This window comes from Corvus kubaryi, unplaced genomic scaffold (genome assembly GCF_017639235.1).
Source record: "Corvus kubaryi isolate FWS band 111438036 unplaced genomic scaffold, C.kubaryi_AGA036_p1.0 37398, whole genome shotgun sequence".
Taxonomy (NCBI): domain Eukaryota; kingdom Metazoa; phylum Chordata; class Aves; order Passeriformes; family Corvidae; genus Corvus; species Corvus kubaryi.
In genome coordinates this window covers 52,751,682-52,776,525 of record NW_024581137.1, presented here as the reverse complement: position 1 = coordinate 52,776,525, position 24,844 = coordinate 52,751,682, and the positions used below count along the sequence as shown (strand labels likewise).

Here is a 24,844-nt window from a genome sequence, read left to right as displayed (position 1 = left end):
AACTGTGAACAATCTTCATGCAGGTAAATCAATTTAGGGAACTTAATCTGCAGGATGAGTCCTAGCACATATATTTCAGTCTTTTCTGATAGGTCATTAGAGCATAACATTTTAGAAAATTTTCTGTTTGTCTCTTGAAAGCCATGATGTGTTTTGTGGAAAGTGTGGTCATGTGAGAAAAATAGTCTTTTGTAACATGGAGATCTCAAAATTTAATTTGTCAGAAAACCTGACATGGTAGGCCAACATTGCTGACACCTCATCCTGCATGATGTATAACCCTACCTTGAAGAAGGGGATGAGATAGTGAACAATCTGAACAATGAGCCATGTTCTGCTTTTGTATGGACAGATCTGGATGTGTGGTGGCAGACTCCTGATCATCCCCTGCTCCAGGGTGGGACACATTTTCCGTAAGAGGCGTCCCTATGGCTCACCTGGGGGACAGGACACTATGGCTCATAACTCACTGAGGCTGGCACATGTGTGGATGGATGAATACAAGGTAAGAGACAATTCTAGGTCATGAAATAAGGTTATTAAATGATTATTAACTGGCTTGTTTGTCAAAGGATTGTGTCACAGTGGGATCTGTTACACCTCTGATGGGGTTTTCCTTCTGTAGTCTGAACTCCTAATGTTAGTTTTGACAGGAATTCCTAAATTCTGTAGAATTGTCATTTGGCTTTTGAGTGCTCAAGTCTCCTCCTTGTTACTTTACTGCCTGCAGGAGATTGAGTTCTATGCCTTTTTAGAAAAGCAAAAGATGATGGATGAGCTTTTGTAAGCTCTGCATTGCTTTGTGTCCAAAACAGTATTACGTGGCAGCCATGTACTGTACCTTCAGGTAATTTCCATGTTGGTGAGACAGGGATTGTTTTTGGCTGCTTGCTTGCTTTCTGTTTTAATTAGCAATCTGCTTCTTAGTCTGTCTTGCCCTGGAAGAGCAATCAGGATTGACTTCTGGATTCAAAGGCAAGTGTATTCCTTCCTTGTCTTCAGATCTTGATACTGATGCTTTTGAGCATAGATCAGGTGTTTGTGAACCCCTCATCTGAGATACTAAACAACATTTTTCCCTCTGGGACCATAGGATTTGCTGTGTGCTCAGCTTCTGTGGTGCCTACAATTTCTATATGAGATATATTTTATTAATTTTATGTTCTTTGGAGGTTTATGTTTCAAACCCCATCCTTTACCTTGATGTTCAATTCGAGGAATCCATTAGAGGCCATTAATTTTTATCTCCATTCTCCATCTCTGTAATGCTTTGGTAGTTCTGATCTATCACTTTTACTGATGTCTGGGCACAGTTGTTTTGTGATTAATTATGGCTTTCTCTGAAGCTTGGACTTGATTCTTTGTTATAATTTCCAGCTGATACTGTTTTGTTCAGCAAGCACTTGAACTGCTGATTCCAGCAGTCTCTTATCACAGATTTGTGTCCAGAACTTTTCCAGCTGTTTCTAGTCTGATTCTCTGATAGCTGCCAGAGAATGTATGGAAGACAAGCTTGGAAATATATTTGTTTTTATAAGAATAATGCAAATATTTAGGGCCAGTATAATTTACCAAAGCAATCTAATGATGCACAGTACAAAGATAAGACTTAAAGGAGTAAATATCAGTATTTAATAAATGAAATGGCATAAGGGAAATGATTCAGCAAAATTTTCATAACTGTCAAAAGCAAAATGCAGAAGTATAAGTTCATGTATACAGTGGTAATAAATAACATGTGAAAGGTAGGATACCAACATTTGAACTTCAGCCAGGAAAGAGGCAGTTGGAATAGCAGAGCTACTTTTTGAAGCAGACCAGTTTCTGATTGTGATGTCCAGTCTGTCTCCAGACTTCTCAGAACTGGCCATCAGTCCAATGTACACCAAGTACACACTTCCCCTTCCTCTGCTATTAAAATAGCAGTGATACATCGAGCACATCCAAATGCTCAAAGATCTTGATGAGGAGAGATGTGTAACTTATCCAGAGGTGTCTGTCATCTGAGTATCAGATAGCAGGAGGTAATTGAAAACTGTCAGAACCACATCATGGTGGGTGAATTCCAGATGTCTCCTAGAGATTAAGCCAACAAAATAACATAGATCAGTGCCCTGAAAACTGAATTCTAAATGGTACCTAGTAAACAAATAATTGTGCAAATACAATGTTTTTTCTATGGGCTTTGTAAATCTATCTGGAATTAAATGCTGAAAGGGGATTTTTTTTTTTCTAGTTTTAGCTGTAGTATTTGTACCACGCTGTACATTCACGAGTTCCTGTTTGTCCCCATTGTCTCTTCACTGGAGTCAAACATCATATGAGATTGGGTTGGAATCTTCATCTGTCTTTGCCTAGCCTGTAAGATTCTGAGTATTATCATAAAATAGAATGTGAAAAAATAACACTGTGGGAGCCTTTTTGGTGATGATGCAGATGAATGGAAAGAACTGGGCTTCCCAGAAAGCCCAGGTGATGGTTCTGATTATTCACATGAATAAGATGTGGTCCTACTGAACTTCATGATATTTGTCCCATTTATAGGTCTATTCTGGAATGGTTTTATCCTGATTGTTTGGAAAGCTGGAAACACAAACAAAGCACATTTGAATCCCATGACAATGAAAACAATTCATTGAACAATCAAAATAATTTCAAGAAACCTTTGTTAGATGAGGCTGATGATACATGCATCTGTTTTTTAGTTAATGACTTTAGGATGCCTGTATTGCCAATGGCAGTAAAGTCAGGGGCTGATTCGTTTCTTCCTCAAGCTGGCATCTAAAAAAGATCAGCAAATTTGTACCGAGAAGTGTCTTCATCAAAAAAACCCCTCAGTTTGAAAGATTAGCTCAGAGTTAGGCAAGATTAAATCTCACTTCCTATGGTAATCCAAGCATTGCAATTTCCTACTCCAGTTTCAAAGTTACTGGTTGAAAACACTAGCAAAATGAAATGAACTTTTGGGAGTTCTGGAAACAGCAAAAAATTGGGAATCAGTAATCTGAAATTCTTCTCCCCTTTTCCACAACCTGTTTCCCTTAAATACAGGAGCAGTATTTTGCTTTGAGACCTGAGCTGAGGATGAGGAGCTATGGAAATATCACCGGCCGTGTAGAGCTGAGGAAGAGATTGAACTGCAAGTCATTTAAGTGGTATTTAGATAACATCTATCCTGAGATGCAAATATCTGGGCCCAATGCCAAAGCTCCACAGCCGGTTTTTATTAACAGAGCGCAGAAACGACCAAAAATAATCCAGCGTGGAAGGGTAAGAAAAACTTAAATATATAGAATTCTGGTGTGTTAATTATTATGAGACTTTTTTCTGAAAGATTTGCTCAAATACAACAAAAATAGTCTGTTTTCATAAGTTTTGCAAGAAGCTGTCTTGAAAATAACAGGATTTTTGTCAAACAACTTTCAATCTGATCTCTATTTCAGGTCATCCTCAGACTAGATACTGTTCCATGAGGTTTCTTACCTCAAAGCTCTGAGTTGGGAATTTTTTTGTCTTTAGAATGTGCATTCATGGCTGTTGATTCTGAAGATGAATTTGGATAGAGAGAAATTTGGCCTCAAATATTCACGCTCTGTTGGTTTATGATAAGAGTACAGTGTAATTAGTTTCCAAACTCTGCTTTTACTGGGTAATTTTCTGCAAAGGTAAACGTTTGCATCTGAGACTGATGATGGCTTTTCTAGTCTTGACTATTACCTAATTAACAAAAAATTAGTTTTTCTCCTCTCTTTTTTTTTTTCTTCAAAGTAGAAGTGAAGAGAGAATTTTTTAATGTGTATTCATGAAGGAAATCATGATTAAATTCATGCCTTAGCTCTGACACCTTTGCTTATGGGTTTGTATGCAGTCAAAGCTACCAGACAGTTGCATCTGCTCTTTCCAGTGTCGAATTCACTTGATGTGTGCTTTTTATGCTTCCCAGAAATAATGGATAATTTCAAACCCAAGACAACTTTCTCAATGTCTTCTCTGTGAAAGAGAATACTCTGGAATAAACTGTTTCATGTGCGCACCGATTATGGTTAGCAGGTTCCTTTCTAGCTCAATAGTTGGAAGCATTTAGTAGTGATGTCCCCACAGGGGACACAGGCTGCAGTAGCTGCTGACAATTGCTGGTTCTGCAAGAAGTGAGTCAGGAGGACCTGTGTTCATGCAGGACCTATTGACACCATTAGATTTCTTGCTTGGAAGCAGCTGTCTAGTAATCCATCATTTGTGCAGTATTTTTATAGCAATACCCCAGCCAAGCTGTGAAGTTAGTTATGTGGTTTCCCTGAATAAAACTGATACAATGGGCTGATTCCCCTAGTTGTTGGATGCTGTTACTCCCCTAGTCAGACCTTTATTTCTCCTTTTTTCTCCTTTTTTCAATATTTAATAGCTTTCTCCTTTCATTCAGGCAGAAAGTTAACTGAGGAATTGTTGATGTTGGAGAGAGCTACTTGAGGGATCTGAATATCTCAGCAACACTTAATCTTCCCAGCAGTTATTTACTATGGTTTAATTTTGAGAAAAACTCTGTGCACCCCTTAAGAAATGGGGAGAAGAAGCAGAAAAATGCAGTTTCTTGGCTTGCTTCTCTGGGGTTCAAGAATTATACCCAGCATTGTATGAGAGAGTCAGCTTTGGCTCTGATGATTGTATAAACTATTTCCAGATGCCTGCAAGGAACAGAACGATCAGCCAATGTCACCACTGCGTGCCAGACTCTTTAGGATTTGGGAGGAATCGCTCCAAATCTCAATTTATTCTCAAAAACTAATTGGGCCACAGATAAGTGGTGGTTTGACAGCTGGGAAGAAATGTAATGATCACAAATGATGGCAGTTGTTACCAGTGTTACCAAATGCTGGCCATCATGGCCAATAAAAACAAGGACAAAAATCATACAAAACTCACGTACTCTATGCTTTAAAAGCCTTCTGTTGAGTGAGGAATGATGAAAATGAGATCCCTTCTAGATCTGGGGTGTGAGGAAATATTAGTGAGAATGTTTTGTGTAATTTGTTTTAGATGTGTGTAGGGAACAGGAGAAAGAAACATGGTGCACTCGAGGCGATTGTTGATGTGCCTTGGGACAGCTGTTTCCAGAAATGGTGTTTAGTGAAAAATGTTATTTGGTATTTACACTAATTGGTCCTATCATGCGACTGAGCAGTTTGTTCCTTTTATTACTGGAAGTGTATTTTGGTTTCTAAAAATTTGTAGAGTCAATAGAAATGCCAAGACAGCTATGGACGTCTTCATAATAAAATTCAGCTGGCTAGTTAATCAGCCTGGCCTGGAGTTCAGAACAGTAAATTCTTTTTTCCTCTACATCCAGCTCCAGATTGGAAATAAGTATTTTTAATGTGGGTGTCAGATCTGAGGCCCTGCCATCTCTCAGCTCATGGTGTGCAGGCAGTGTTTGCTGTCTGAAGAGCCTGATCCCCACCACATTAGGGGAAGAAGGATATTCAGGCTGAAAAGTTCTGCTGGCCAGCAGTTAGTTCAGGGCATGTGTGTAATTTAATGTCAGAATTAGAGATGTTTTGTTTCTCTGAGTACCTCTGTGGGGATACCTCAAGATCTTCATGATTTTTTGATTCTTGAAATAGAACAACCTAAACTTCGTACAGCAGAAAATGTCTTGGATGTCTCTTAGGGTGGGCATCATTGTTCAAATCAGGAGAGATTGCCAACTTGCTGAGAGCCTCCTTGTTTGCTTTGATGGTAGATGCTTACAGTTCTGCATGACAGGACAGGCTTCTAATCTGAATTCAGTCTTCTGATACAACATTCCCCTAAATCCTGACTAGGCAGGGCATTTGAGTAAAGATAGCATTTGCGTGTTTGTAAAATGTTTTCTTCCCTGATCCATCAGTAAAATACCATAGCAGATAACAGTGGCTTTTCAGTTGTGTAAATGCTCTTGAAAATCAATTTGCAAACTTGCAAATTGAACAACTGAAGTTGTTTTTATTTCAGTAATTCATTCTCCTTTCTCAGGGAGGCTGTCCTGTTCCATGAAGAGAGGCTGTAGGAGGAGACTTATGTTTAAGCTAAACTATAGAAAAATGCAGTTTATACAGTACAGTCAATATTCCTGAGCAGAATTTGTGGGGCCTCAGACTTCCATTGAGAGTGAAGAGAGCACAGAATATGATGAGTGTGTGCAGAGCCAGGATGTGTGTATTGCACTTGTACCAGAGGGAGAAATCTTGATGTAATTAGAAAGCAAATTGGAACTGTTTAATGCAGTTTTTTCTCCAAATTATCTGAGAAACAGAATGGTATTTTAAAAGGGAAGATTTTTTTTATTACTGGAAGTGTTGGCTGAGTTGTTTTGAGCACACTAGGGATCTAGGGCTTTGAGCACACTTTCAGATCTAAGGCTGTTGTTTTCTCTGACTATCAAACTGTTTTCCTTTCATAGCTGTATCACCTCCAAACCAACAAATGCCTGGTTGCCCAGGGCCACCCAAGTCAGAAAGGAGGCCTGGTGGTGGTTCGGGAATGTGACTACAACGATCAGAACCAGGTATGAGATTCCCAACTCTATTAAGTAGTGATTCATGTCTTTAAAATGACCAGTATGTTTTCCTGCTGGCAAAGTGCCCTGGTGTGACATCTCATCAGCAGACAAGCTGCTTACCAAGGGTCATTCAAACCACGGGGCTGGCCAAGGACACTGGAGCTCCTACTAATGCTGAGTGTTGGATATTATAATTTCCTGTCTTTATGGCATGAATCTCTGTGTTTGGCTGAAGGCTGCCCTAAAGTGGCTCCTGACAGGTTCATAATCCACTGATTGGCACTTCAGAATTTGTAGCAGCTCTTTCAGTCGGGTCCTCATACTGGAATTTAAAGCAGCCTTTTCCTGCCCTGCTGGTATTTGTGTACTGTACAGTCAGTCCTCTGCTGCTGGAGTGGCTGTATTTTGGGGTAAATGAATGATTTGTTGTTAAATAGAAGGAATTCAGAAGATTCTTTGGCTCCAGGTGAATTGCTGATCTGGGGATTAATTAGGGATGGGTGTGAAAGCCTAATGAGAATTTTTGTATTATTACATGAAGCCTTTGCTGTTTCACTTCTTTCAGGTGACAGAAATTCAGGACTTGGATAAAAAGTCTCCAGGGTAGAGAGATCTTCAGCTAATGCCATAAAGGCTTACCTAGCTAAGAACTACACTGAGAACATTATGATTTAGGAGCCCATGGGATATGATTCTAAAAGCTAGGTTGGATCTAAAGAGAAAAGTAATCAAAGACACAGAGTAAATGGAGCATGGGACGTAAAGCAGCATAGCTTTAGTAAAGGTGGGTTGTGCTGGACTAACTTGATACTCTATGACACAGGCAACAGTTTTCAGGGAATGGAAACTGCAGCAGTGGAAGCAGAGTGATTTGTGATAGTCCCAACAAAATGCTGTGTACTTTGTCACCTGATGGGACTTTCTGCCTCCTACTTGTGGCCTCACCAGCTGAGTGTGACAGAGGAAGACGGAGGAATTGTGAGGGGTGTTTGCAGTTCACTGGATGTGTGGCTGGCTCTTGACACATGGCCTCCAGGCCCAGTTGTCAGACAAGAACCAGGAATGCATCTTTGTGCTTCACCTCTGGAACACTGAGAAATCATTACTATGACCTAATTGTGAGTCCCTGTGTGAAAGGTGGATTAATTAAAGTTGGAGTGGGAATGAAGGTTTTCCTATTTGATCTATTCCATTAGCTTTAAGATGGTCAGCAAGTCTTGCAAATATGAAGACTGTGTAAGTGTAATAGTAACTGACAGGCACCATCATCACCAAGCGATTGTACATTTGCAGTGCCAAAGCTACAGTGCTGCTTTCTGAGCCATTGTGTCTTTGGCTGAGAAAGCAAAAATGACTGCCTGGGCATGATGTCCACACAGTTGTGCTTCCCTTCTCCTTGCTGCAATATTTCTCATAATGAAGTGCCACATGCCTGAAGGAGAAGGTCTGTTGGTTTTCCATATCAAAACCTTTTTCTGACTTCTTTTTATCTAGGAGAGCAAACTTCATTTAGCCCTTTGGTGCTGAGAAAGACAAAGCCGTGCTCTGACTGTTGATCTTTTGCTTCTTTTCTCATGAATCTGGTTTACTAGTGGTAAATTTAGCCATTAGTTCTCATAAAAAAACTGGCTGTGCTACCTTCTTTCACAATGATTTTGTTCTCCAACCAAGTATGTCAACCAACACTATGTTTTTCTGCTATTAGACTTATTTGTTCTCCTAATAAATCCCAAGAGTGCATTCAGCCAACTTGCTGTCATAACCTCTTGAACAATCTTACTATAGCTATGTGAGAACAATGTAGAGAAAGATGACACTTACTTAGCAGCTTCTGCTTATAAAAATAGCAAGAAACATCCTCACTGTTGGAGGCTTTTAACTTATTTCATTCAACTCATTGGCATTTTCAGCTGGTTTTGCTCTAGAATTATCTGTTTTATGCCTTTGTCCTAAGACAAAAGCCTGTGTTTGGTCTGGTGAATGCATGCGAGAGCTGACCAGCCTCGCTAAAGTCATGGGACTGGCCTTAAAAGCAATTTCGTTTTGCCTTTAGTTTATGCTTGCTTTGTTTTCTCTACCCTTCATGGCTGCTAAGGAATTTCAAATTCTCACTTAACTTGGATTTAAAAGAAATAACAGGTATTATGTAGCTTTCAATTGTATCAACATTATGGGTGTTCCTTTTCATTGTAGTTGACTTAGATGGTCATCATTAGGTGGAGTTGAAAATCAGTAAAGTGCATCACACTCTCCTGTTTTCTCAGGCTTGACTGACATTTGGTTCATATTTTTGCTATAGAAAGAAATAATAACGGAAGTGGTTCTCTTATCTAAAAAATATATTAAAAAATATTACGAAAACTAGGATGCTCCATTAACTGTAACAGAAATAGTCTGGGATAATTCTGGGGACTTGAACAGAAATTTAGGAATAAGTAAGAAAATCTTGTTAAAAATAGCACCAGTGGAAGAGGTGATGGCATCTTATAGAACAGAGGTTTGAAGTGACAGAAGAGGCATCTGTGCTCTGGACCTTGAAAAAATAGTGTACTCAAGCACAGGACTTGAGAAAAGGTCTGTTAACACTCCTGTAGCATTTACTGAATGTAAGAATATGTCCTTTACAAGCTGTTCAAGACTCAGAGACTACAAGGTTTTGCTCCCATGTGCAATTCTTCTGTAAGATCTATCTCCCTAACTCTCTAGATCACGGTTATTAGTTTGCTTTTCTGACACAGCACGTGTCAGAGCGAGTGTGAAGAAGTGCAAATTCAGTCTTGCTGCTTTTCCACAAACTATTGAAGGAACAGTTCTTTGGTCCCTCTAATGACTGTTGTGGATTATCAGTGGCACACTGAACTGTGGAGCAGAAGGCTCATACCTGCTTAGGAATGACCGTCAGGAGGATGTTGGATTTTCAGAGTAGCAATGGCTTCAAACAATGATTACAGACCACCAAACTTGGCTGTTTGTGGTGATTGCCACAGGCCGTTCGGTGCTGTGATGTCATTGGTATCCATAATAACAGGAGTGAAGTATCTGCAAACCGCTGTGATGGTGCAAATTGCTGGGCACATCTCCTCCTCAGGGCTGAGGCAGCTCTTATGTGCTCTTAAGCTGAATTTTTATCTTTTACAAACTGTCTGACGGAATAATATAGCAGTGCCAAGCTAAGCAAGAGATTGTAACTGTTGGAAGTACTGGAGTACTACGTGGGTGGTGGCAGGGATTTTCTTTCAAACAAAGGGCTGTTTCTGCAGTAGTTACTGTCTTGTATTTACTGAAAATTTTCAGTGTATTTCTCTAGTGCTAATGCAATTTGCAGATCAGATAAAAATGTGTATCCACAAAGCTTTGCCAGTTGGCCAGCCCTGCCTTTTGCTGCACTTCACTGATCTCTGAAAGCCAAAGGGTAGGCAGATGCTTCCTGGCTTATTCATAGCATTTTGAAATTCAGGAGAAGGCTGTGGGATTTGTCTGAGTTACATGGATGAAGTAAAGTCCTGAAGGTACTGAAGTCCTAGGAAGCCCAGTCGTAAATCTGTGAAGAACTTAAAATACATTTTGAGAGGTCTGAATTAAACATCCAGTTCTTCCTAAAGCTGCACCTGTGTAAAAGTAGCTTAGACTAACAGAGCTCATACTTTGGACCTCTTCCCATTTATTTTGTCCACAAGATCTACTGTAGCACATGCTATACACCTGCCTGAAGAGGTCCGTGCACCTTTCATTTTATCCTGTTGGCTGTATTGAGGGATAGGGGAAAAAAGCTGCTTGAAAGAGGCCAGTCCTACAGCATTCACCAAATTAAGTATTTTATTTAACCACTAACATGATCAATTTCATTATGGAGAGATGATTTTTCCATAACATCTGCAATTTAGGTTTTATTGGAAAACAGAAATGATTCATTGTATGATTCTAATAGCATCTCATTGATTTTGTTTGACACCAGTGACTTTCCTTAGACCTTTGAAGCAGATGGTTGCCATGTGTCTCTGGGGGACAGCAACTAAGGGTGCTGCTTTCCTATGTGTGGATACTGGACACAATCCCAGTTTTAGAAACCAAAGTCTTCACAGTGATGCTCTCCTAATTCTGCTGGTTAGGAAGTGCATGCAGGTTGAAAATATCCTGCACCTCCGTTACCTCCTTTTTTTAATAGATTAGATTTTTTAATGGTTTGGTTTGTGGGTGGTTTTTTTTTTTTTTTTAGAAAATACATAGGAGGATAAAACAAAAGATCTCTCAGAAATGAGGCATAAAACCTGGGAAAGCACCTTTCTGCTTACAGTCTTTTGATACTGTGCTGCCTGACAGAAGTTTCTTTCCTATATGGGGCTGTTAACGGCCTTTAACAAGAGCTGAACATAATCCTTTTAGTCTTCAGCAGAAAATCAGTTAATAATTTTTGGAGTATGCTAAGGCTTGAAATTGTGTAACAAAGAAACCTCATGGGGTGGCTTTGCTTTCCTGGTGCTCGAATCTGTTAATAATCTGCAAGTTCATAGTGATACTCTAATCTGGATTTGGAACCAAATTTGGGGCTATTTTTCCTCTTTCCTTTGTTTTCTACACTAAGCACATAATTAGTTTGAAATTAATTTTGGCTGTCTTGTGTAAGCCTTTCTGGAGAAGTATCACACTGGATTTAACCACTGTCTTGTGTTCTTTGCCATTACTCAGCTTTAGATTGAAGGTCTGTCCGTGTGTCACTGAAGTCTTCTCTCTCCATTCTTACCAGTTCATCTCTTGTTTGGATTTGGCTCCATCATTATTCTTTTAATAGTGATTCTCTCTGGCAAGTCCTGCCATTTCTCCATTCTCTCCTTCCTCTTTAATCTTGCCATGACAGGGTTTAAACACAAAAGAGTATTTTAGAAGGCACAGAATGCCTGAGGTTAGGGCAAATTTTAATGTGATCCCTGCACTTCTTCCAAGGAGGCCTTCCTTGTGTTATAATAGTCACTGTGATAATGAGCTGTGTGCTTTCCAGTCATGCTGTCCAGCTGAGGCTGTGTCCTGCAGCAGTACCATCCCATGGCTAGTGCTTGTCCTGGTACCGTGCAAACTGCCGCTTGCTCCGAGCGGGACAGACGGAGCCCGATCGCGGGTGGGTGAATCCCCAGCTCGGGTTCGCCTCGCACCCCGATGGCTGATGCGTGCGAAGGAGGTAGGAAAAAGCAGAGGGCTTCTCGTGGGAGAAGAGAGTTTATTCCAGGGTGAGAGCCCACGAGGAGAGCCAGAGAGAGCAGAGCACTCAATGCTCAAAGAGGTTTCAAATCCTAAATTACATAACTTGCTCTCGCAGCTTGTGTTTCTGCTGTCCCACTGGGAGCAGCCCTATTCTGTAATGCACGTGAGGTGGCACACCGACCTCCCAGGTCCTATTGCAGCAGGGAACCGGAGTGCCGACGCCTTGGCAGCCCCGGTGCAATTGGCATTGCTACCGGGAACGTTCCAACAAGCTAAGTTGAGCCATCGATTCTACCATCGAAATGTCCCGGCTTTGGTCCTCATGTTCCCTCTCTCACGCAGCCGAGCTGAGGCCATTGTGGCCACTTGCCCTGACTGTCAGAAATACCAAATTCCATCCCTAGGGTCCGGTGTGTGTCCAACGCGGTCTCAATAGCTGCCAGCTGTGGCAGACCGATGTGACGCACGTCCCCGAATTCGGGAGGTCTAAGTATGTCCACGTCTCCGTAGACACCTTCTCAGGAGCAGTTTTTGCCTCTTCCCATTGTGGGGAGAAGGCAAAAGATGTCATCAAACACTTTCTGTTGGCATTTGCCACCCTGGGAGTGCCAGCAGAAATCAAGACAGATAATGGTCCAGCATACGCCTTGAAGAACCTCCACCAGTTCTTCGACACGTGGCGAATCCCAAAGCCCAGCGCCCTTCAGAAGGCTGGTTTTAGTCTCATAAGACAAAAAAAGAGACAAATCAAAATTTATGTGCGTGATATTCTGCCTGGAGTTTGATATTCCATACTCTGACTGTGAAACTCATGCAGACTTAATGGAAAGAAAAAAAATTACTCACACAGCGGGCATGGCAAGTGCAGCACTGAGCTTGAGAAATGGGAACAGGGCTGGAACAGGAGCACACCAGAGGAACTTAGTGTGTCTGTAGGTACTTCAGGGATGGGTATGAGGGGCTCAGCTCTTCTTGTTCATAGGCTCAGAAGTCAGGGGGAAGAGAGTTGCCTTGCTCAACATCCCCAGAGGTTGGGAAGTGCTGTCCAGGTGCCCTGTGAATGCCAGGGCTCCACTGTGCATTTGGAATAGCTGTCATTGGGTGTTGAGCCAGATGGTCCCAGGATCTTCCCTGCACTGCAGGGCTACAAGTTTCCATTTACTTTCTTCTCTTTTCTCTACTCCTCTGTAACCCACGATATTTTGAGGTGCACTCCCCCAGGTTCCTTCATTTCTTTGCTTTTTGGTCTCCTGTTGGTTATGAGAGCTCCAGGTCCTCCACAGCACTGATCTTGGCCTAGGTCTTTTCTGGCCTGAAGGAGCTGAACAAGGGAGGGAGGACCAGCAGCTCCTGCAGTTGGACCAGGCTGCTGTTCCTGCTTCCCTGAATGTCCTGCTGTGCCAGATGTGCCTTGCTCAGAGCAGCCCATAGAACCAGCAGGGTGTGGGCATGAATGGCAGCAACTGAAGGTGCCTGACACTTTTCTGTGCCAAGAGTAAAAATACCTGCTCTGCTCAAGCAGCATGTGGGAGAGGACAGACTGACAGCTTGAGTGTGTCCTTGCTGCTTGTTGGAGCTGACAGTGGTTTTCAGTGTGATCACAGAGAAAATCTTCTGTGAGGAGTTTGCTTTCAGTGCATTCCTGCTTCATGCAGGTGGGCCCCAGGGAAGGGGGCTGCATTCAGTTCTCACCACTTACTGCAAGGCCCATCTCTGACATCCAGATGCTGAAGCACCACCTCTGTAGGTGAACAGAAGATTCAAGGAAACTGCCCTGAAACATTGCAATAAATGTCTTTCTGTCTTCTCTTTCAGGTCTGGATTTACAATGAGGATCATGAGCTGATTTTAAATAATCTGCTTTGCTTGGATGTTTCGGAAACTCGCTCATCTGATCCCCCTCGTCTCATGAAATGCCACGGCTCTGGTGGCTCACAGCAGTGGACATTTGGGGTAAGTGGAGAGGCTGCCATATGGCTCATTACTTGTAGTCAATGTCTCAGTCAGTGACAGTAGCCCTAACAGGCCATCAGGGTTGAGTTTAATTGTGACTAAACCTCAGATGTACCAAGGTAATTGCACAGTACCAGGCCCAGCCCGTGGTTCAAGCAGCCTGTACAGAAGTTGCACAGGCTTTGATGGCTGCATTTCAGTCTTAATAAGATTTTTGCTGAGCTCTGGGATACGCAGGCCCTTTGCAACATAGAAAGGTTTCTGCAGCTCCACTGAGCCTTTCTTCTGCCAGTCACAGCCACCCACAGCACTGTGGCTCATCTGGGATATGCCAGAGAGAACAAAATCCATCCAATAGCTTTGTTGTGTTGTGTTTGCAGGCCTGGGAGACAGGAGTCATCTATGTGGTAATTCATGCTTAGTGCTTCAGGAAGCACAGGGCAGAGCAGTTGCTTCTGCCCTGTAATTGATCTTGTTAGTTTAATTGTTAAAGCCTGGAGTGGCCAATTCCACAAAACTGAGCCAGTGCTGCTCACACATGGAATCTGTCTCCTGGGTGCTCACTCAGAGGCTGCCCCTAACATGCCCTCAGCCTAGCAGAGAGTCTGTAGCACAAACATGGTTGAACAAAGGGGAGGGAGGGCCCTGCCAGCACTGCCAGTTGTGCTTCCAGCACAGCTCTGCACAGTCTGTCTCGGGTTCATACCATGCTGCTCATTGGCAGCTTGAGTTCCCAAGAGGTGTCCCGTAAGTCCAGGATGGCGTGGAGGTACAGAGGCAGATACTGTGTGAGCCCAGGGTTGTGTGTGTCTGACGCTTGCACCAGCAGTGCCACAGCTGCCAGGGGCAGTGAGAGCAGTGAGCTGAACAATTCTGCTATGAGAGGTTATTGAGGGTTCTGCAGCTTGTGTTGGCAGGCAGGGATTTCACAGGACTGAGAGAATGGCCACTGACACTGGGTGCATGTGGCTGCTGGTGATGCCTGTGGTGGTGGTGGGGAATCAGGGCTTCATGTGTGACATGGGGGCTTTGAGCTGGCCATTGCCACTGTGGCTGTGGGAGGTGGATCTGTAACAGGGTCACACTGGTGCTCATCAGTGATCCACAAGAAAAGAAAGTGAATCAAGTGCTAGGATTGATTAGGAAGGGAATAGGAGCTGAAGCAGGAAAATGTCAGCACACCATTGCAGTTTGCTTGTACTGCATGTGCTGGTCACCTCCTCTCAGGCTAAATTAGGGTTGAAGAAGGCTCAGAGGGGCATGCAAAGGCAAATGGAAGGTGTGGGGCACCTTTCCCATCAGGTGTATGAGAGCTGGCTGGGACCCTTTAGATATCAAGTCTTTTGGAACAAGGGGAAATCCATTGAGTGAGTCATCCATACAGGGAAATACTAACAGTGCACTGTCAGTTGTGGTACAAGACTTGGATTGAGGGGATATTTTGGAGGAGTGTTGTGTTTTCTTACCATGTCCTCCTGCTTCACTGGACATCTGGTTATGGCCATAAGCAGTGACAGAGCCTGGCATGGCTGTTCCTGTGTATGTGCTCCCTCTGTGCAGGAGAGCAGGAGGTGGCTGCCCATGGGAGCTGCTGGGGCTGTGCAGAGAGCCCTTTCCAGACAGCTGCAACAGGCTGTTGGTGTAGGAGATGGCATAGTCCTCTGAGGGTAATGAAAGAATAGGATCTGTTTCCTTCTCACTCTTGGCTGGGGTTTGGCCTTGCCCTGGCTATGGACACCCACCATGCATGAATCCTGTCACGACATGTGGCAACTCCCCAGCATGTGGCTGCTGAGGGTAGTGGCACTGCTAAGGCGTGGTCAGATGCACAGCAGGGACCTCTGTTCAGCCTGGAGAAGGCTTCAGGGAGACCTTAAAGCATCCTTCCAGTGCCTAAGGGGGCTACAGGAGAGTTGGAGAGGGACTTTTTACAAGAGCATGGAGGGACAAGGGGGAATGGCTTTAAACTGTCAGAGGACAAGTTTAGATTAGATATTAGAAGAAATTCTTTGCTGTGAGTGTGGTGTGATGCTGGAGCAGGTTTGCTCAGAGAAGCTGTGGATGCCCCATCCCTAGAAATGTTCGTGGCAAAGTTGTATGGGCCTTTGAGCAACCTGGTTTAGTGGAAGGTGTCCCTGCCCATGGCAGGAGAATTGGACCTAAATGATCTTTAAGGTCCCTCCCAACCCAAGCCATTCTAGGATTCTATGACCTAGAATGTGCCCCACTACAGCCTTGTGGGCTCTCTCTTTGCTCAGTGCTGGGAAATGGGTTTGATCATCCTTACACCTCATTAAAACACTGTGGTATAAACAAAATCCCAACTAGGGGCCTGTGAGGACGTGAGAGCCTTTGTTTCAAAGTCTGGATGTGGTTATGGGGTGTGCTGTACTCTGCTGCTGCTGTGGGTCTGGTGTGTCAGGGAGGCTGCTGAAAGGCTCATCTGTCAGGAAGGAGCATCCCATCCCCTTGGGCATCGCTTTCAGCTCCAGTTTGACAATGGAGAACAGAAGTTTTAGTAAATAAATTCCATCTGTCTTTTTGTCTGCTCTAGAAAAACAACCGCCTGTACCAGGTCTCCGTGGGGCAGTGCCTGAAGGTGGTGGATCCGCTGAGCCACAAGGGCTACGTGACCATGGCCATCTGCGATGGCTCCCTTCCTCAGCAGTGGAACTTCGAGAGCTGAGACAGCGAGGAGGTGGCTGAGGAGAGTTCAGCTGAGCCCTGGTTCCCCTTCAGCCATGATCTGAAGTTGTTCTGGAGGGTTTTGTGTGGAGCCCTTGGCTGCTATGTCCGGCACAACCATCGCAAGGAGCTGCTGGAAATGCCCTGCCCTGAGGAGCTGAGTGTGGGAAGGTCCAAGTGGTCACTGGTCCCTGGTCACACACTGAGAGCAGCAGCCCCGCTGCACGAAGAAGTGAAATTTATCATCAGTTCCTTGGATGATCCTGGATTATTGGACTGGTTTTACGTAAGAGAAATCTTTAGAGCAATGTAATTTAAATGGTGAGATTTCAGCTTTGTGGATGTTCTAAATGACAGTGAGAGAAAGGAGTCCTCCTTGAGTATTTCACGTGCAGTATCTCAATAATTTACATTTCTAGTATGGGTTTACTGGCCAAAATTATTTTACTTTTTCTGGAAAATATTTTTATTCCCTTTCATCTTCTGAAAATTGTCATTTTTAATATTTAAATTTAGTTCTTTTAATTTTAGGACATTTCATGTAGTTTAAGTTCTTTGCTGTCATGCATCACCTCATATTTAAAACAAAATAACTATTGCAAAGTCTATTTTGATGACTCATGACAGTAGTGGCATTTAAAATAAAGTATCATTTTTTTATTAATTTGTATGGCCTTACTCTTTGTAGCTGTTGGACCAGAAATCACCAACTTAGACACTGATGCAAACTACTGTTCACACAATTTGGGCCTTCCCTTGTTTTCACTCCCTTTCTCCCTTCCTCACATCTTGGAAGGCTTGACAGGTAATTTCTGGTTTTTTTCCTCCACTTCTCTGTTTTCATTTATTTTACTGTTCACCTGTCTTTGACTTCCTGCCTCAGCTTCTTCAGTGTGAGAAAAGCTGCTCTTACCCAGTGTATCTTTTCTTAGCACCACTGGACTTGTTTCCCACTCCACCACGACCGCCTTCCCTGGGAGCGTGCAGCTCGGACCTTGGACGTGCCAGGACAGCCTTGCCCTTCCACTTGGGCAGCAGAAACATTCTCCAAGTGCGCAAATACTCCAGCATCCAGTTACTGACACTTTGGGCAGTGTGAGGCAAATAATGATGATAATCTTGGAGTAATTACAAACCCACATCTTTCTGCAGAGAGGAGATTCACTTGTGCCAGAGCCAGACTCTGTTTGGTCCTTCAGCCGCCTGCCAGGGCCAGCACCTGGGAGGAGAAAAGCAGGAGGATGCAAAGGAGCAGGTAAGAGTGGCCTGGCCACAGGGCAGCTGCTTTGCCTTCTCCCCTCATTCTGGAGGGGGTGACCCCCTGGCAGGGAGAACCAGGTACCAGGGTTTAACTGAAAACCAGAACAACTGGCTGAAGTGGAAGTTCTTCCAGATAAAGCATTACAATGGGAGTAATTAAGACACCAGCCAAGCTCCTTCCTACCACGAAAACCCTCTAAAACCAACCCCAGGCCTTTGATCAACTGAGCCTGTGCTGTGCCTTGCTCAGGGCCACCCGGAGTCTTGACATCAGTTCCCAGATGACTCTTGCAGTCAGGCAGGGCTTACAGGGTAGGGCTAGAACACAGTGTCAGCTCAGGTGGACCCTTCCAGGGGCAGCAGGGGCACCCTGGGTGGTTGCTGTGTGTGGAATTCCAGTCCTTGCTGGGGTGAAAGGATGGGCTGCAGCTTCACTTACGCCTGTCTGATTGACCCTGACTGCAGCAGGTGCTGACACAGCTGCTCCCAGCTGTGTGTGGGGCTTTCCTGTGACATTTGTGTTGGCAGCCACATTGTGCACGAACCTTGCTTGGCCTTTTCCTCTGTTGCCTTTCTCTTGTCTTTTTAAAAAAACAGTAAAAAAAAAAATCAGAAAACCCAACCAAATCCTCAAACAGGCAGAGCAGCAGCTTGCTTTATTTACGGTCTCGGTTGCCACGGAGAATTTTTGACCTTTTGCTCCCACTGGGGAGATTGGGAGGCTGCTGTCACCGGGAGCAGTGCCGGTTTCCAGGAACAGATGGAGGTGATGGACTTTTGGATGGTGTCAGTTACTCCTGCAGGGAATTCCTGGCCACAGACAGATATGGTGCAGCCACACAGCGAGGCCATCACTCAGGTGAGAGATCTTGGCTGGGAAAACCCAGCCCTGGGCCAGGGCCTGTTCTGAGCTGGGCTACCTGGTGTAAGCAGGAATTTGGAGTTTTGCCCTGTATTTGAGTGACAAGGGGCTTTGGTGAATAGGAAGCACAGAAGGAAAAGCCTCATCCCATGGTAGGTACTGTCACAGCACTCAGCTTCCTGCTATCATACTGAGAATTTATCTGTGAAGAAAGAAACTCTGCCTGGGGCTGATTTTTAAGCCCCTGTGTCCAGTACCTCCTTCTTGCTGGCTCCTGGAGTGGGTGGTGGCTGTGGCCGCCACAGGAGCAGACAGATCCTGCAGCAGCCAAAGTACACCATAAAAATAACACCAGCGAACAGCTCGGGCCTGGCTGCTCCCCGCTGCTCTGTGATAAGTCTTGGAACCTTTTTTTAGCCTGGACTGTGCTGAGAGCTTGCTGGGAATGTCTCTGGAGTCCAGCAATGTCACAGCAGCAACATCAAGGTTCAACCCCACTCAGCCCTTTGCTCACTCCCCCTCCTGCAGGATGGAGGAGACTGGACAGGGTGTTAAGTGTTCAAACTGCTGGGCTGAGATGAGGATGTGGCACCCACTGTGAAATTTAGGATGCAGCTTGCACTGGAGAACAGGGAAGGCAAATGCTTCTCCCTGGTGGAAGCAGACACAAGTCCTGGAAGAAGCAGAAACCAGACACATCAAATGACAACAGGAGGATGCACTTTATAGATGTAAAATATTTTTATTCGTAAATGCTGATCTTCTAAATCTGTTTCCACAAATTCCAAAACCCATAACACTCTGTATACTTCAAAAAATTCTTTTTTTTGTGGTGTTTTTGTATTTTTTTTGCCAACATTAGATACTATTATACAGAACAGAAAAAACTGTAGGACAAATACTGGTAGGATGTTGGAATATTGTACAAGAGAAGAAAAATATTCAAGAAACAATTTAATACAGCTATTTATCAAGAGAAAAATATATACAATTGATTTATTCTGTAAGATAAAAATACATCATGCCATATACATTACAAGTTCAGAACTGTATTACTGAATATACCAACAGTTTACAGTCCACTTTAATTGTGCACACAAAAAAAAAAACTTCATTTTTTTTTTAATATTTAGCCTGTGAAGTGTCAGTACCAGAATTTTAAGTACAAAATAAAAAGCTAACCTGGTTCAAAATGCTGATTAAATTTCTACAAGCAAACACAAAACAGTGTTTATTTTTTTAAAGAAATGTAAACAAAAACAATCCATACAAACACATCTTTAAATTACATCTTCCAAAACCCTATTGCCAGAGTCCTGCAGCTGCAAGCACATTACACCTAATTTTTTTCCTTGTTTTCCTTTTAAGAAGGCTATCGCATCAGACTGAAGCTCCAACTGATTCTATGCTGTTTACGTGATTGAACGTAGGCTGAACAGTCACCTAATCCTTGACTACTTTTGCTGAAGAAAAAAAACCATGTCCAGCCTCTATTTTGGGTGGTTTTAGCAGTTATTCACAGTTATCACAAATTGTAAGCACAAAAAAACCTGACTTAAGAAATAGGGATGCAACAATATAATACAAATAAAATTAATCTAAATTACCCAAACATCTACAAAAGTCAGAGGTGTAATATACATGCCTTTACCAGGCTTAAGGTTTACTTAAAAAAATTCTCGTAAGACCACAGTTGAGACTGCTTTAAACATACAAAACCCCTCTCTTTAAATTGAGATTTTGGTTATTCCGAACTGGGAATCACATGTCCGTGAGCACATGAGATCGTATTGTAACATCCCTATCAACGTTTGAGAATAAGCACCCGAACTGCTGCAGAGTCTGGTAGCATTTGGTCAATAACTATTTTTATACTGTATTTTTTTTTTCTCAAAATATTTACACTTTTATACAAAGTAACAGAGTTTGTTAGTTCTGCAGGTAACAGCAGCAGCTTGGCTTTCTTCTAACTTTCTTTTTAAAAATAGCTTCATTCACTTATTCAATAATAAATACAAAAAGGTTCTCTTATTTTACAGAAATCAAAAACTACAATAAACTGACTCATGGAATCAAGTATTTAAATGTATTTTAGTGCAAGTTATTTTTTCCCTTAGCTCTATCCCTAAGGAAGTCGTTTCAGTACATTCCTTGTTCAGTGGTGTCTACTTTTATTTAAAATTTTTTCTTTAATTAGAGGGCCTGCCCCTTTATCAAATAAGGCTGTGGCCAGCACTTTGGACTTCTCCCTTTCGCTGGTGATTTCAGTCTTACATTCATAGTGGCCACCTGCCCTCCTGCAGGTCAGCCAGCGGTTCTTTGCCCAAGTTAAACAGTTTCTCCTTAGTGAGCTCAAAAAACAAAAGTGCTGGACCATTCTGTTAACTCAGTTTCACCTCCACGTGTCTGGAAAGTCAGCTTCAGATTTTGCCGGCTTGCTTCTGGTGCTTGTTGGTTTGTGGGTTATTTTTCCTTTTTTTTTTTTTTCCCTTTTCTTTTTAAATACTTGTGTAGCAATCTGTATTTCCAGAAGTGATTTTTTTTTTTCCCCTTCAGAAAGGCAACAATTTTCCGTCGACAAAATCAAAATGTGAATCACTTCTTCCTAGGGACAAGCAACCCTCAAAGACAGCAAGGAATGCATTCTAGTTCATCCACTTTCGGCAGTTTACAGCTCCACAGTGACATGGAATCTTGTGCTGGTCATCTTCAAAATCAAACTTATAGTCATAGCAAAGCTGGGAAGAGAGGCAGGAGAGTGGTTATGGAACAGCTGGGATTTGCCACAGCTTTCCCTGTAGCTCCAGGTTAACAGCAAAACACAGCAGAGGCTGCACTGTAAGGGACAGGCACAGTTTTACAGGAAAGGGGAAGGGAAATGTCACCTCCCCCCCAGCATAAACAAGTTGTGCCACTGGCCAGAAATCACGAATGGATGCACGTGGCAAGAGGGGTGTAAAGCCAGAACCTGCCCTACCTCTTCTCCCTTCTGGATTCTTCTGCTGGAGCTGATGATAATTTTGTGTCCTCTCTCAAAAGTGACCACCTCAGCCACGCAGTTGGGCGCACATGAATGGTTGATGTACCTACAAAGGAAGAGTGGGACAGATGAAACCTTTTAGGAACACCCATCCCTTGAGGCAGATCTGAACCAAACCTCAGGATGGCCATAGCTCCACGGGCTCACCGCCTTTTCACTTGTATTACATTACTCTGTACTTTTTCTAGGTAAAGAAACATGAAAAAAAATCAAGTGTCAAAAAAAAATCAAGGATCAAAAAAATTTCTTCATAGCTGCCATGAAATGTAACTGAAAGATGAGCAAAGCTGATGGAAGAGAGACAGTTGGGACAGTTTGAATGTACCAGCTCAGAAAACAAACCCCACAAACTCAGAGCCTCCAACAGTCCCAAGCCAAGGTGGGAGATGCCCCAGGAGGATGTCAGGGACCCCTCCAGGGCCACCCACCTTGCAGGGCCTCCCGTCAGAGTGGCGTCGATGACGTGGTCGTTGTCAATGCGGAACATGTACACGCCACGGTTCTGAAAGGCACAAGTGGGACAAGAACTCTGGTGAAGTTTTACTGCACTGCCAGTGATGAACCCAACATGGGCCAGCTCCAAGTGCCCTCCTGCATTCCAGATGAGGCACTGCCCCCAGGCTCACGAGGGAAAGCACTGTCACGTACTGCCTGTATCCCCACGGGTTTCTGAGGGATGATGGGTCATAAACACAAACCAATTCAGGTTCTCCTGAGAATTTCCATACTGCCTTTCATCCAGGATATTCGAGTGCTTCCCAGACAGGCATTAACTGTTACAATGCCATCAAGTCACACAAAGGAATTGGCTTTAAATTTAAGAACTTCTCCTTAAAAACTGAGGTCCTGACACCTCTGCCAGAGCTGTGTCCTCCCTACCTGGCCAGGGTGCTGTGAGATTTATTAAACACTGAAATACTCTAATAACAATCACTGTATATTCCTCTGGTTTTATTTTTAGCCTACGGCATTTATGGCACAGCAGAAAATAAATCAGGGGACCTGAATTCATCAGGCACAACAGCATTTGTTTTGTTGTATGAATGTCTGAATGGGGAACGGGGAAGAGAGAATGATCAAACAACCTTACCTGAGATTCATAGAGCTTCTCCTTCCTGTTTGCTACCTCATTGCGGATAATCGTTCCGATATATTCAATGACCATTGTGTGCTTTTCAATGTCTCGAGCAGCATATAAACCCAGGCCCTACAGAAAGTACATTGAGAGTTAGTAACTTCACACTCACACTGTGTTCCTCACCATTCCCCAAACCAGCAGTGGAAAGGGACGTAGTTGAAGAGAGGGAAGCAGCACTGAAGAGTAACTGATGCTTTAACAGCCCAATGCAGAATCCAGCCTCACGGAGATCCAAGAAAACTCAGCTGCTGTCTCAGTAAGAAAGCTGCTCTTACCCCTCTGACACCTGACTGTGCAAAGGCTATAGATTCACTGAGAAATAAAAGTGGGTCGTGCTAGACCAGAGACACCTGAGAGGAACCCAGGCATGGCCAAGTCCAACCTAAAATAAACAACAACCGTGTCCATGCACGGCCAGATTAGTGACAAAGCTTCTCCAAAACATTCTGTGGGGAAAACCAGCAGCATCACATAAAGCAACAGGTTTCATATAGTTACAAGGGCAGGCAAATACTGAGATTTTCCTGCTGGTCTTGTACCACTTCATCAGCTTGGCCTGAGCATCTCATGCTTCCACTGTGTATTTCTATTTTTATTAAGTTTTACTAAGGTTTTGAGAAATAGGTTAAAACCCCCAGAACATCCCAAAACCTGAAAAACCCTTTTTTCTAGATGACTTTAACAAATGAATTTCTAAGACATTTATAATAATTAGAAAGAAATCTTACTTAAGGTAAATCTATGCAATTGATGCGCCACGTAAAAATTGCTGGTTTTGGGACGAGACTGGACAGAATTTTCCAACAGGTTTAGTTTCAAATTTTAATCTAGATTTATACAAATATTTATATATAAAATACGACATCTACAGAATTCAGCTGTAAACCAGGTATGAATAAAGCATATGTGATTTTCTAAATACCCGTTTTCCGCCATGGGAACTGACCTGAATGCGAGAGCGAGCCAGGTACACGTTGGATTTCCACTCGGTTTTCATCTTGCGGTACTGAGAGGACTTGGAATGGACGAACTGTTTGCTGTAAGGCGCGTTCAGCTCCCCCGTGACTGTGCTCTGAAAGGACTTCGATGTGCTGGTGCTATTCAAGGTGTGAGGCCTGTAGGAATTGGGCATGTAACAGGAAAGAATACAAGAAAAACTGAAGATTTCTCTGAAAACAGCCAGAAAACCCATTAAAAATCCTCTCAGACATACAGACACTTAAAGCCAGCTAGCAGTGACACAAAGCAGTTCCTCTGACCGGGGCATGCACATTCACAGCCAAGGACGACAGGGTTTGTAAGCAGCAGACGAAAGCACAAATAACCCTAAAGCAGCCTATAAACCCTGGGCTGTACTATGTGAAATTAAAACAAAATACCTTAACACAAACCTCTTGACATGGGTACTCATTTTAGGCTCGGCACGGGCACAGCCCGTGGGGTTGATGGCAAGAGGAAGTTCCATTAAGGGGTTTCGGCCATAGCGGAAAGTGTAGTTCTCACAGGCCTCAACCCCTGGCAGCTGCAAAAAGAGAGAGAAAAAGAAAAAAATTACAAATAATTATGTGTTTAATTACATGTCTAACAAAAGGTTTACTTTTCCACACTTCTTTCTGTTCCCCTTCTCATGTGCCTAGTCAGCAACTGGGATGATCCAGCAAGAACTGGGGTGGTGAACTCACCGATTCTGCAATCCTGGCCACTGCAGAGACTGTCAAACCAAAGAGGTCTTCACCCTTCAGATAGCCGGGGAACAGCTGGAGCATTTCAGATTCTTTTCTAACAGAAGCAACGGGCTCCAAGATTTTATCCCACACACCTACACAACCATCGGGAGAGAATTACAGTCACCCAAAAAACTAAAGACAAAAAAACAAATGCCTGAGGATATGGGAACCAGAACCCAGTACTGACAAAGCCTTTGTCTTTGACTGCCTATACAAACAGGCCAGGATCTAAAAAGTGAAGTGGAGAATGATTTGGTGAGTTGCTAATTTTTGGGATTGAACAAATCCCAAATAAACACACCATTGATTCTGCACCCTCAGTTCTCAGAAATGAAGCTTTCAGTGCTCTCAGCATGGAAACTTCCAGTCCTCTGACAAGAACACGGACAGGTTCTCTTGAGAAATCCTGCAAAAGTAGGATTTTCTGAAAATACACGATATAATCTAT

The 24,844-nt window shown here is 43.3% G+C and overlaps 2 protein-coding genes across 13 annotated transcripts in view; one reads left to right on the top strand and one right to left on the bottom strand.

The window, feature by feature from the left end:
* Positions 1 to 17,033, top strand: part of GALNT11 (polypeptide N-acetylgalactosaminyltransferase 11) — a 48,060-nt gene extending 31,027 nt beyond the window's left edge. For all 4 annotated transcript variants that reach the window (XM_042044215.1, XM_042044217.1, XM_042044216.1 and 1 more), the window contains exons 8-12: positions 353 to 505; positions 3,052 to 3,270; positions 6,437 to 6,541; positions 13,547 to 13,684; positions 16,239 to 17,033. In XM_042044215.1, coding sequence (XP_041900149.1) covers positions 353 to 505; positions 3,052 to 3,270; positions 6,437 to 6,541; positions 13,547 to 13,684; positions 16,239 to 16,370 — 747 coding nt within the window. In that variant the 3' untranslated portion in view covers positions 16,371 to 17,033. The remainder of the gene's footprint in view (positions 1 to 352; positions 506 to 3,051; positions 3,271 to 6,436; positions 6,542 to 13,546; positions 13,685 to 16,238) is intronic.
* Positions 17,034 to 19,213: 2,180 nt separating this feature from the next.
* Positions 19,214 to 24,844, bottom strand: part of KMT2C (lysine methyltransferase 2C) — a 193,429-nt gene continuing 187,798 nt past the window's right edge. For 7 of the 9 annotated variants that reach the window (XM_042044205.1, XM_042044207.1, XM_042044211.1 and 4 more), the window contains 7 exons: positions 24,352 to 24,488; positions 24,049 to 24,191; positions 23,616 to 23,784; positions 22,622 to 22,738; positions 21,960 to 22,033; positions 21,469 to 21,577; positions 19,214 to 21,229 (listed from right to left, as the gene is read on the bottom strand). In XM_042044205.1, the coding sequence (XP_041900139.1) occupies positions 21,137 to 21,229; positions 21,469 to 21,577; positions 21,960 to 22,033; positions 22,622 to 22,738; positions 23,616 to 23,784; positions 24,049 to 24,191; positions 24,352 to 24,488 (842 nt within the window). In that variant the 3' untranslated portion in view covers positions 19,214 to 21,136. The remainder of the gene's footprint in view (positions 21,230 to 21,468; positions 21,578 to 21,959; positions 22,034 to 22,621; positions 22,739 to 23,615; positions 23,785 to 24,048; positions 24,192 to 24,351; positions 24,489 to 24,844) is intronic. The other 2 variants (XM_042044206.1, XM_042044214.1) reach the window with 1 other exon arrangement.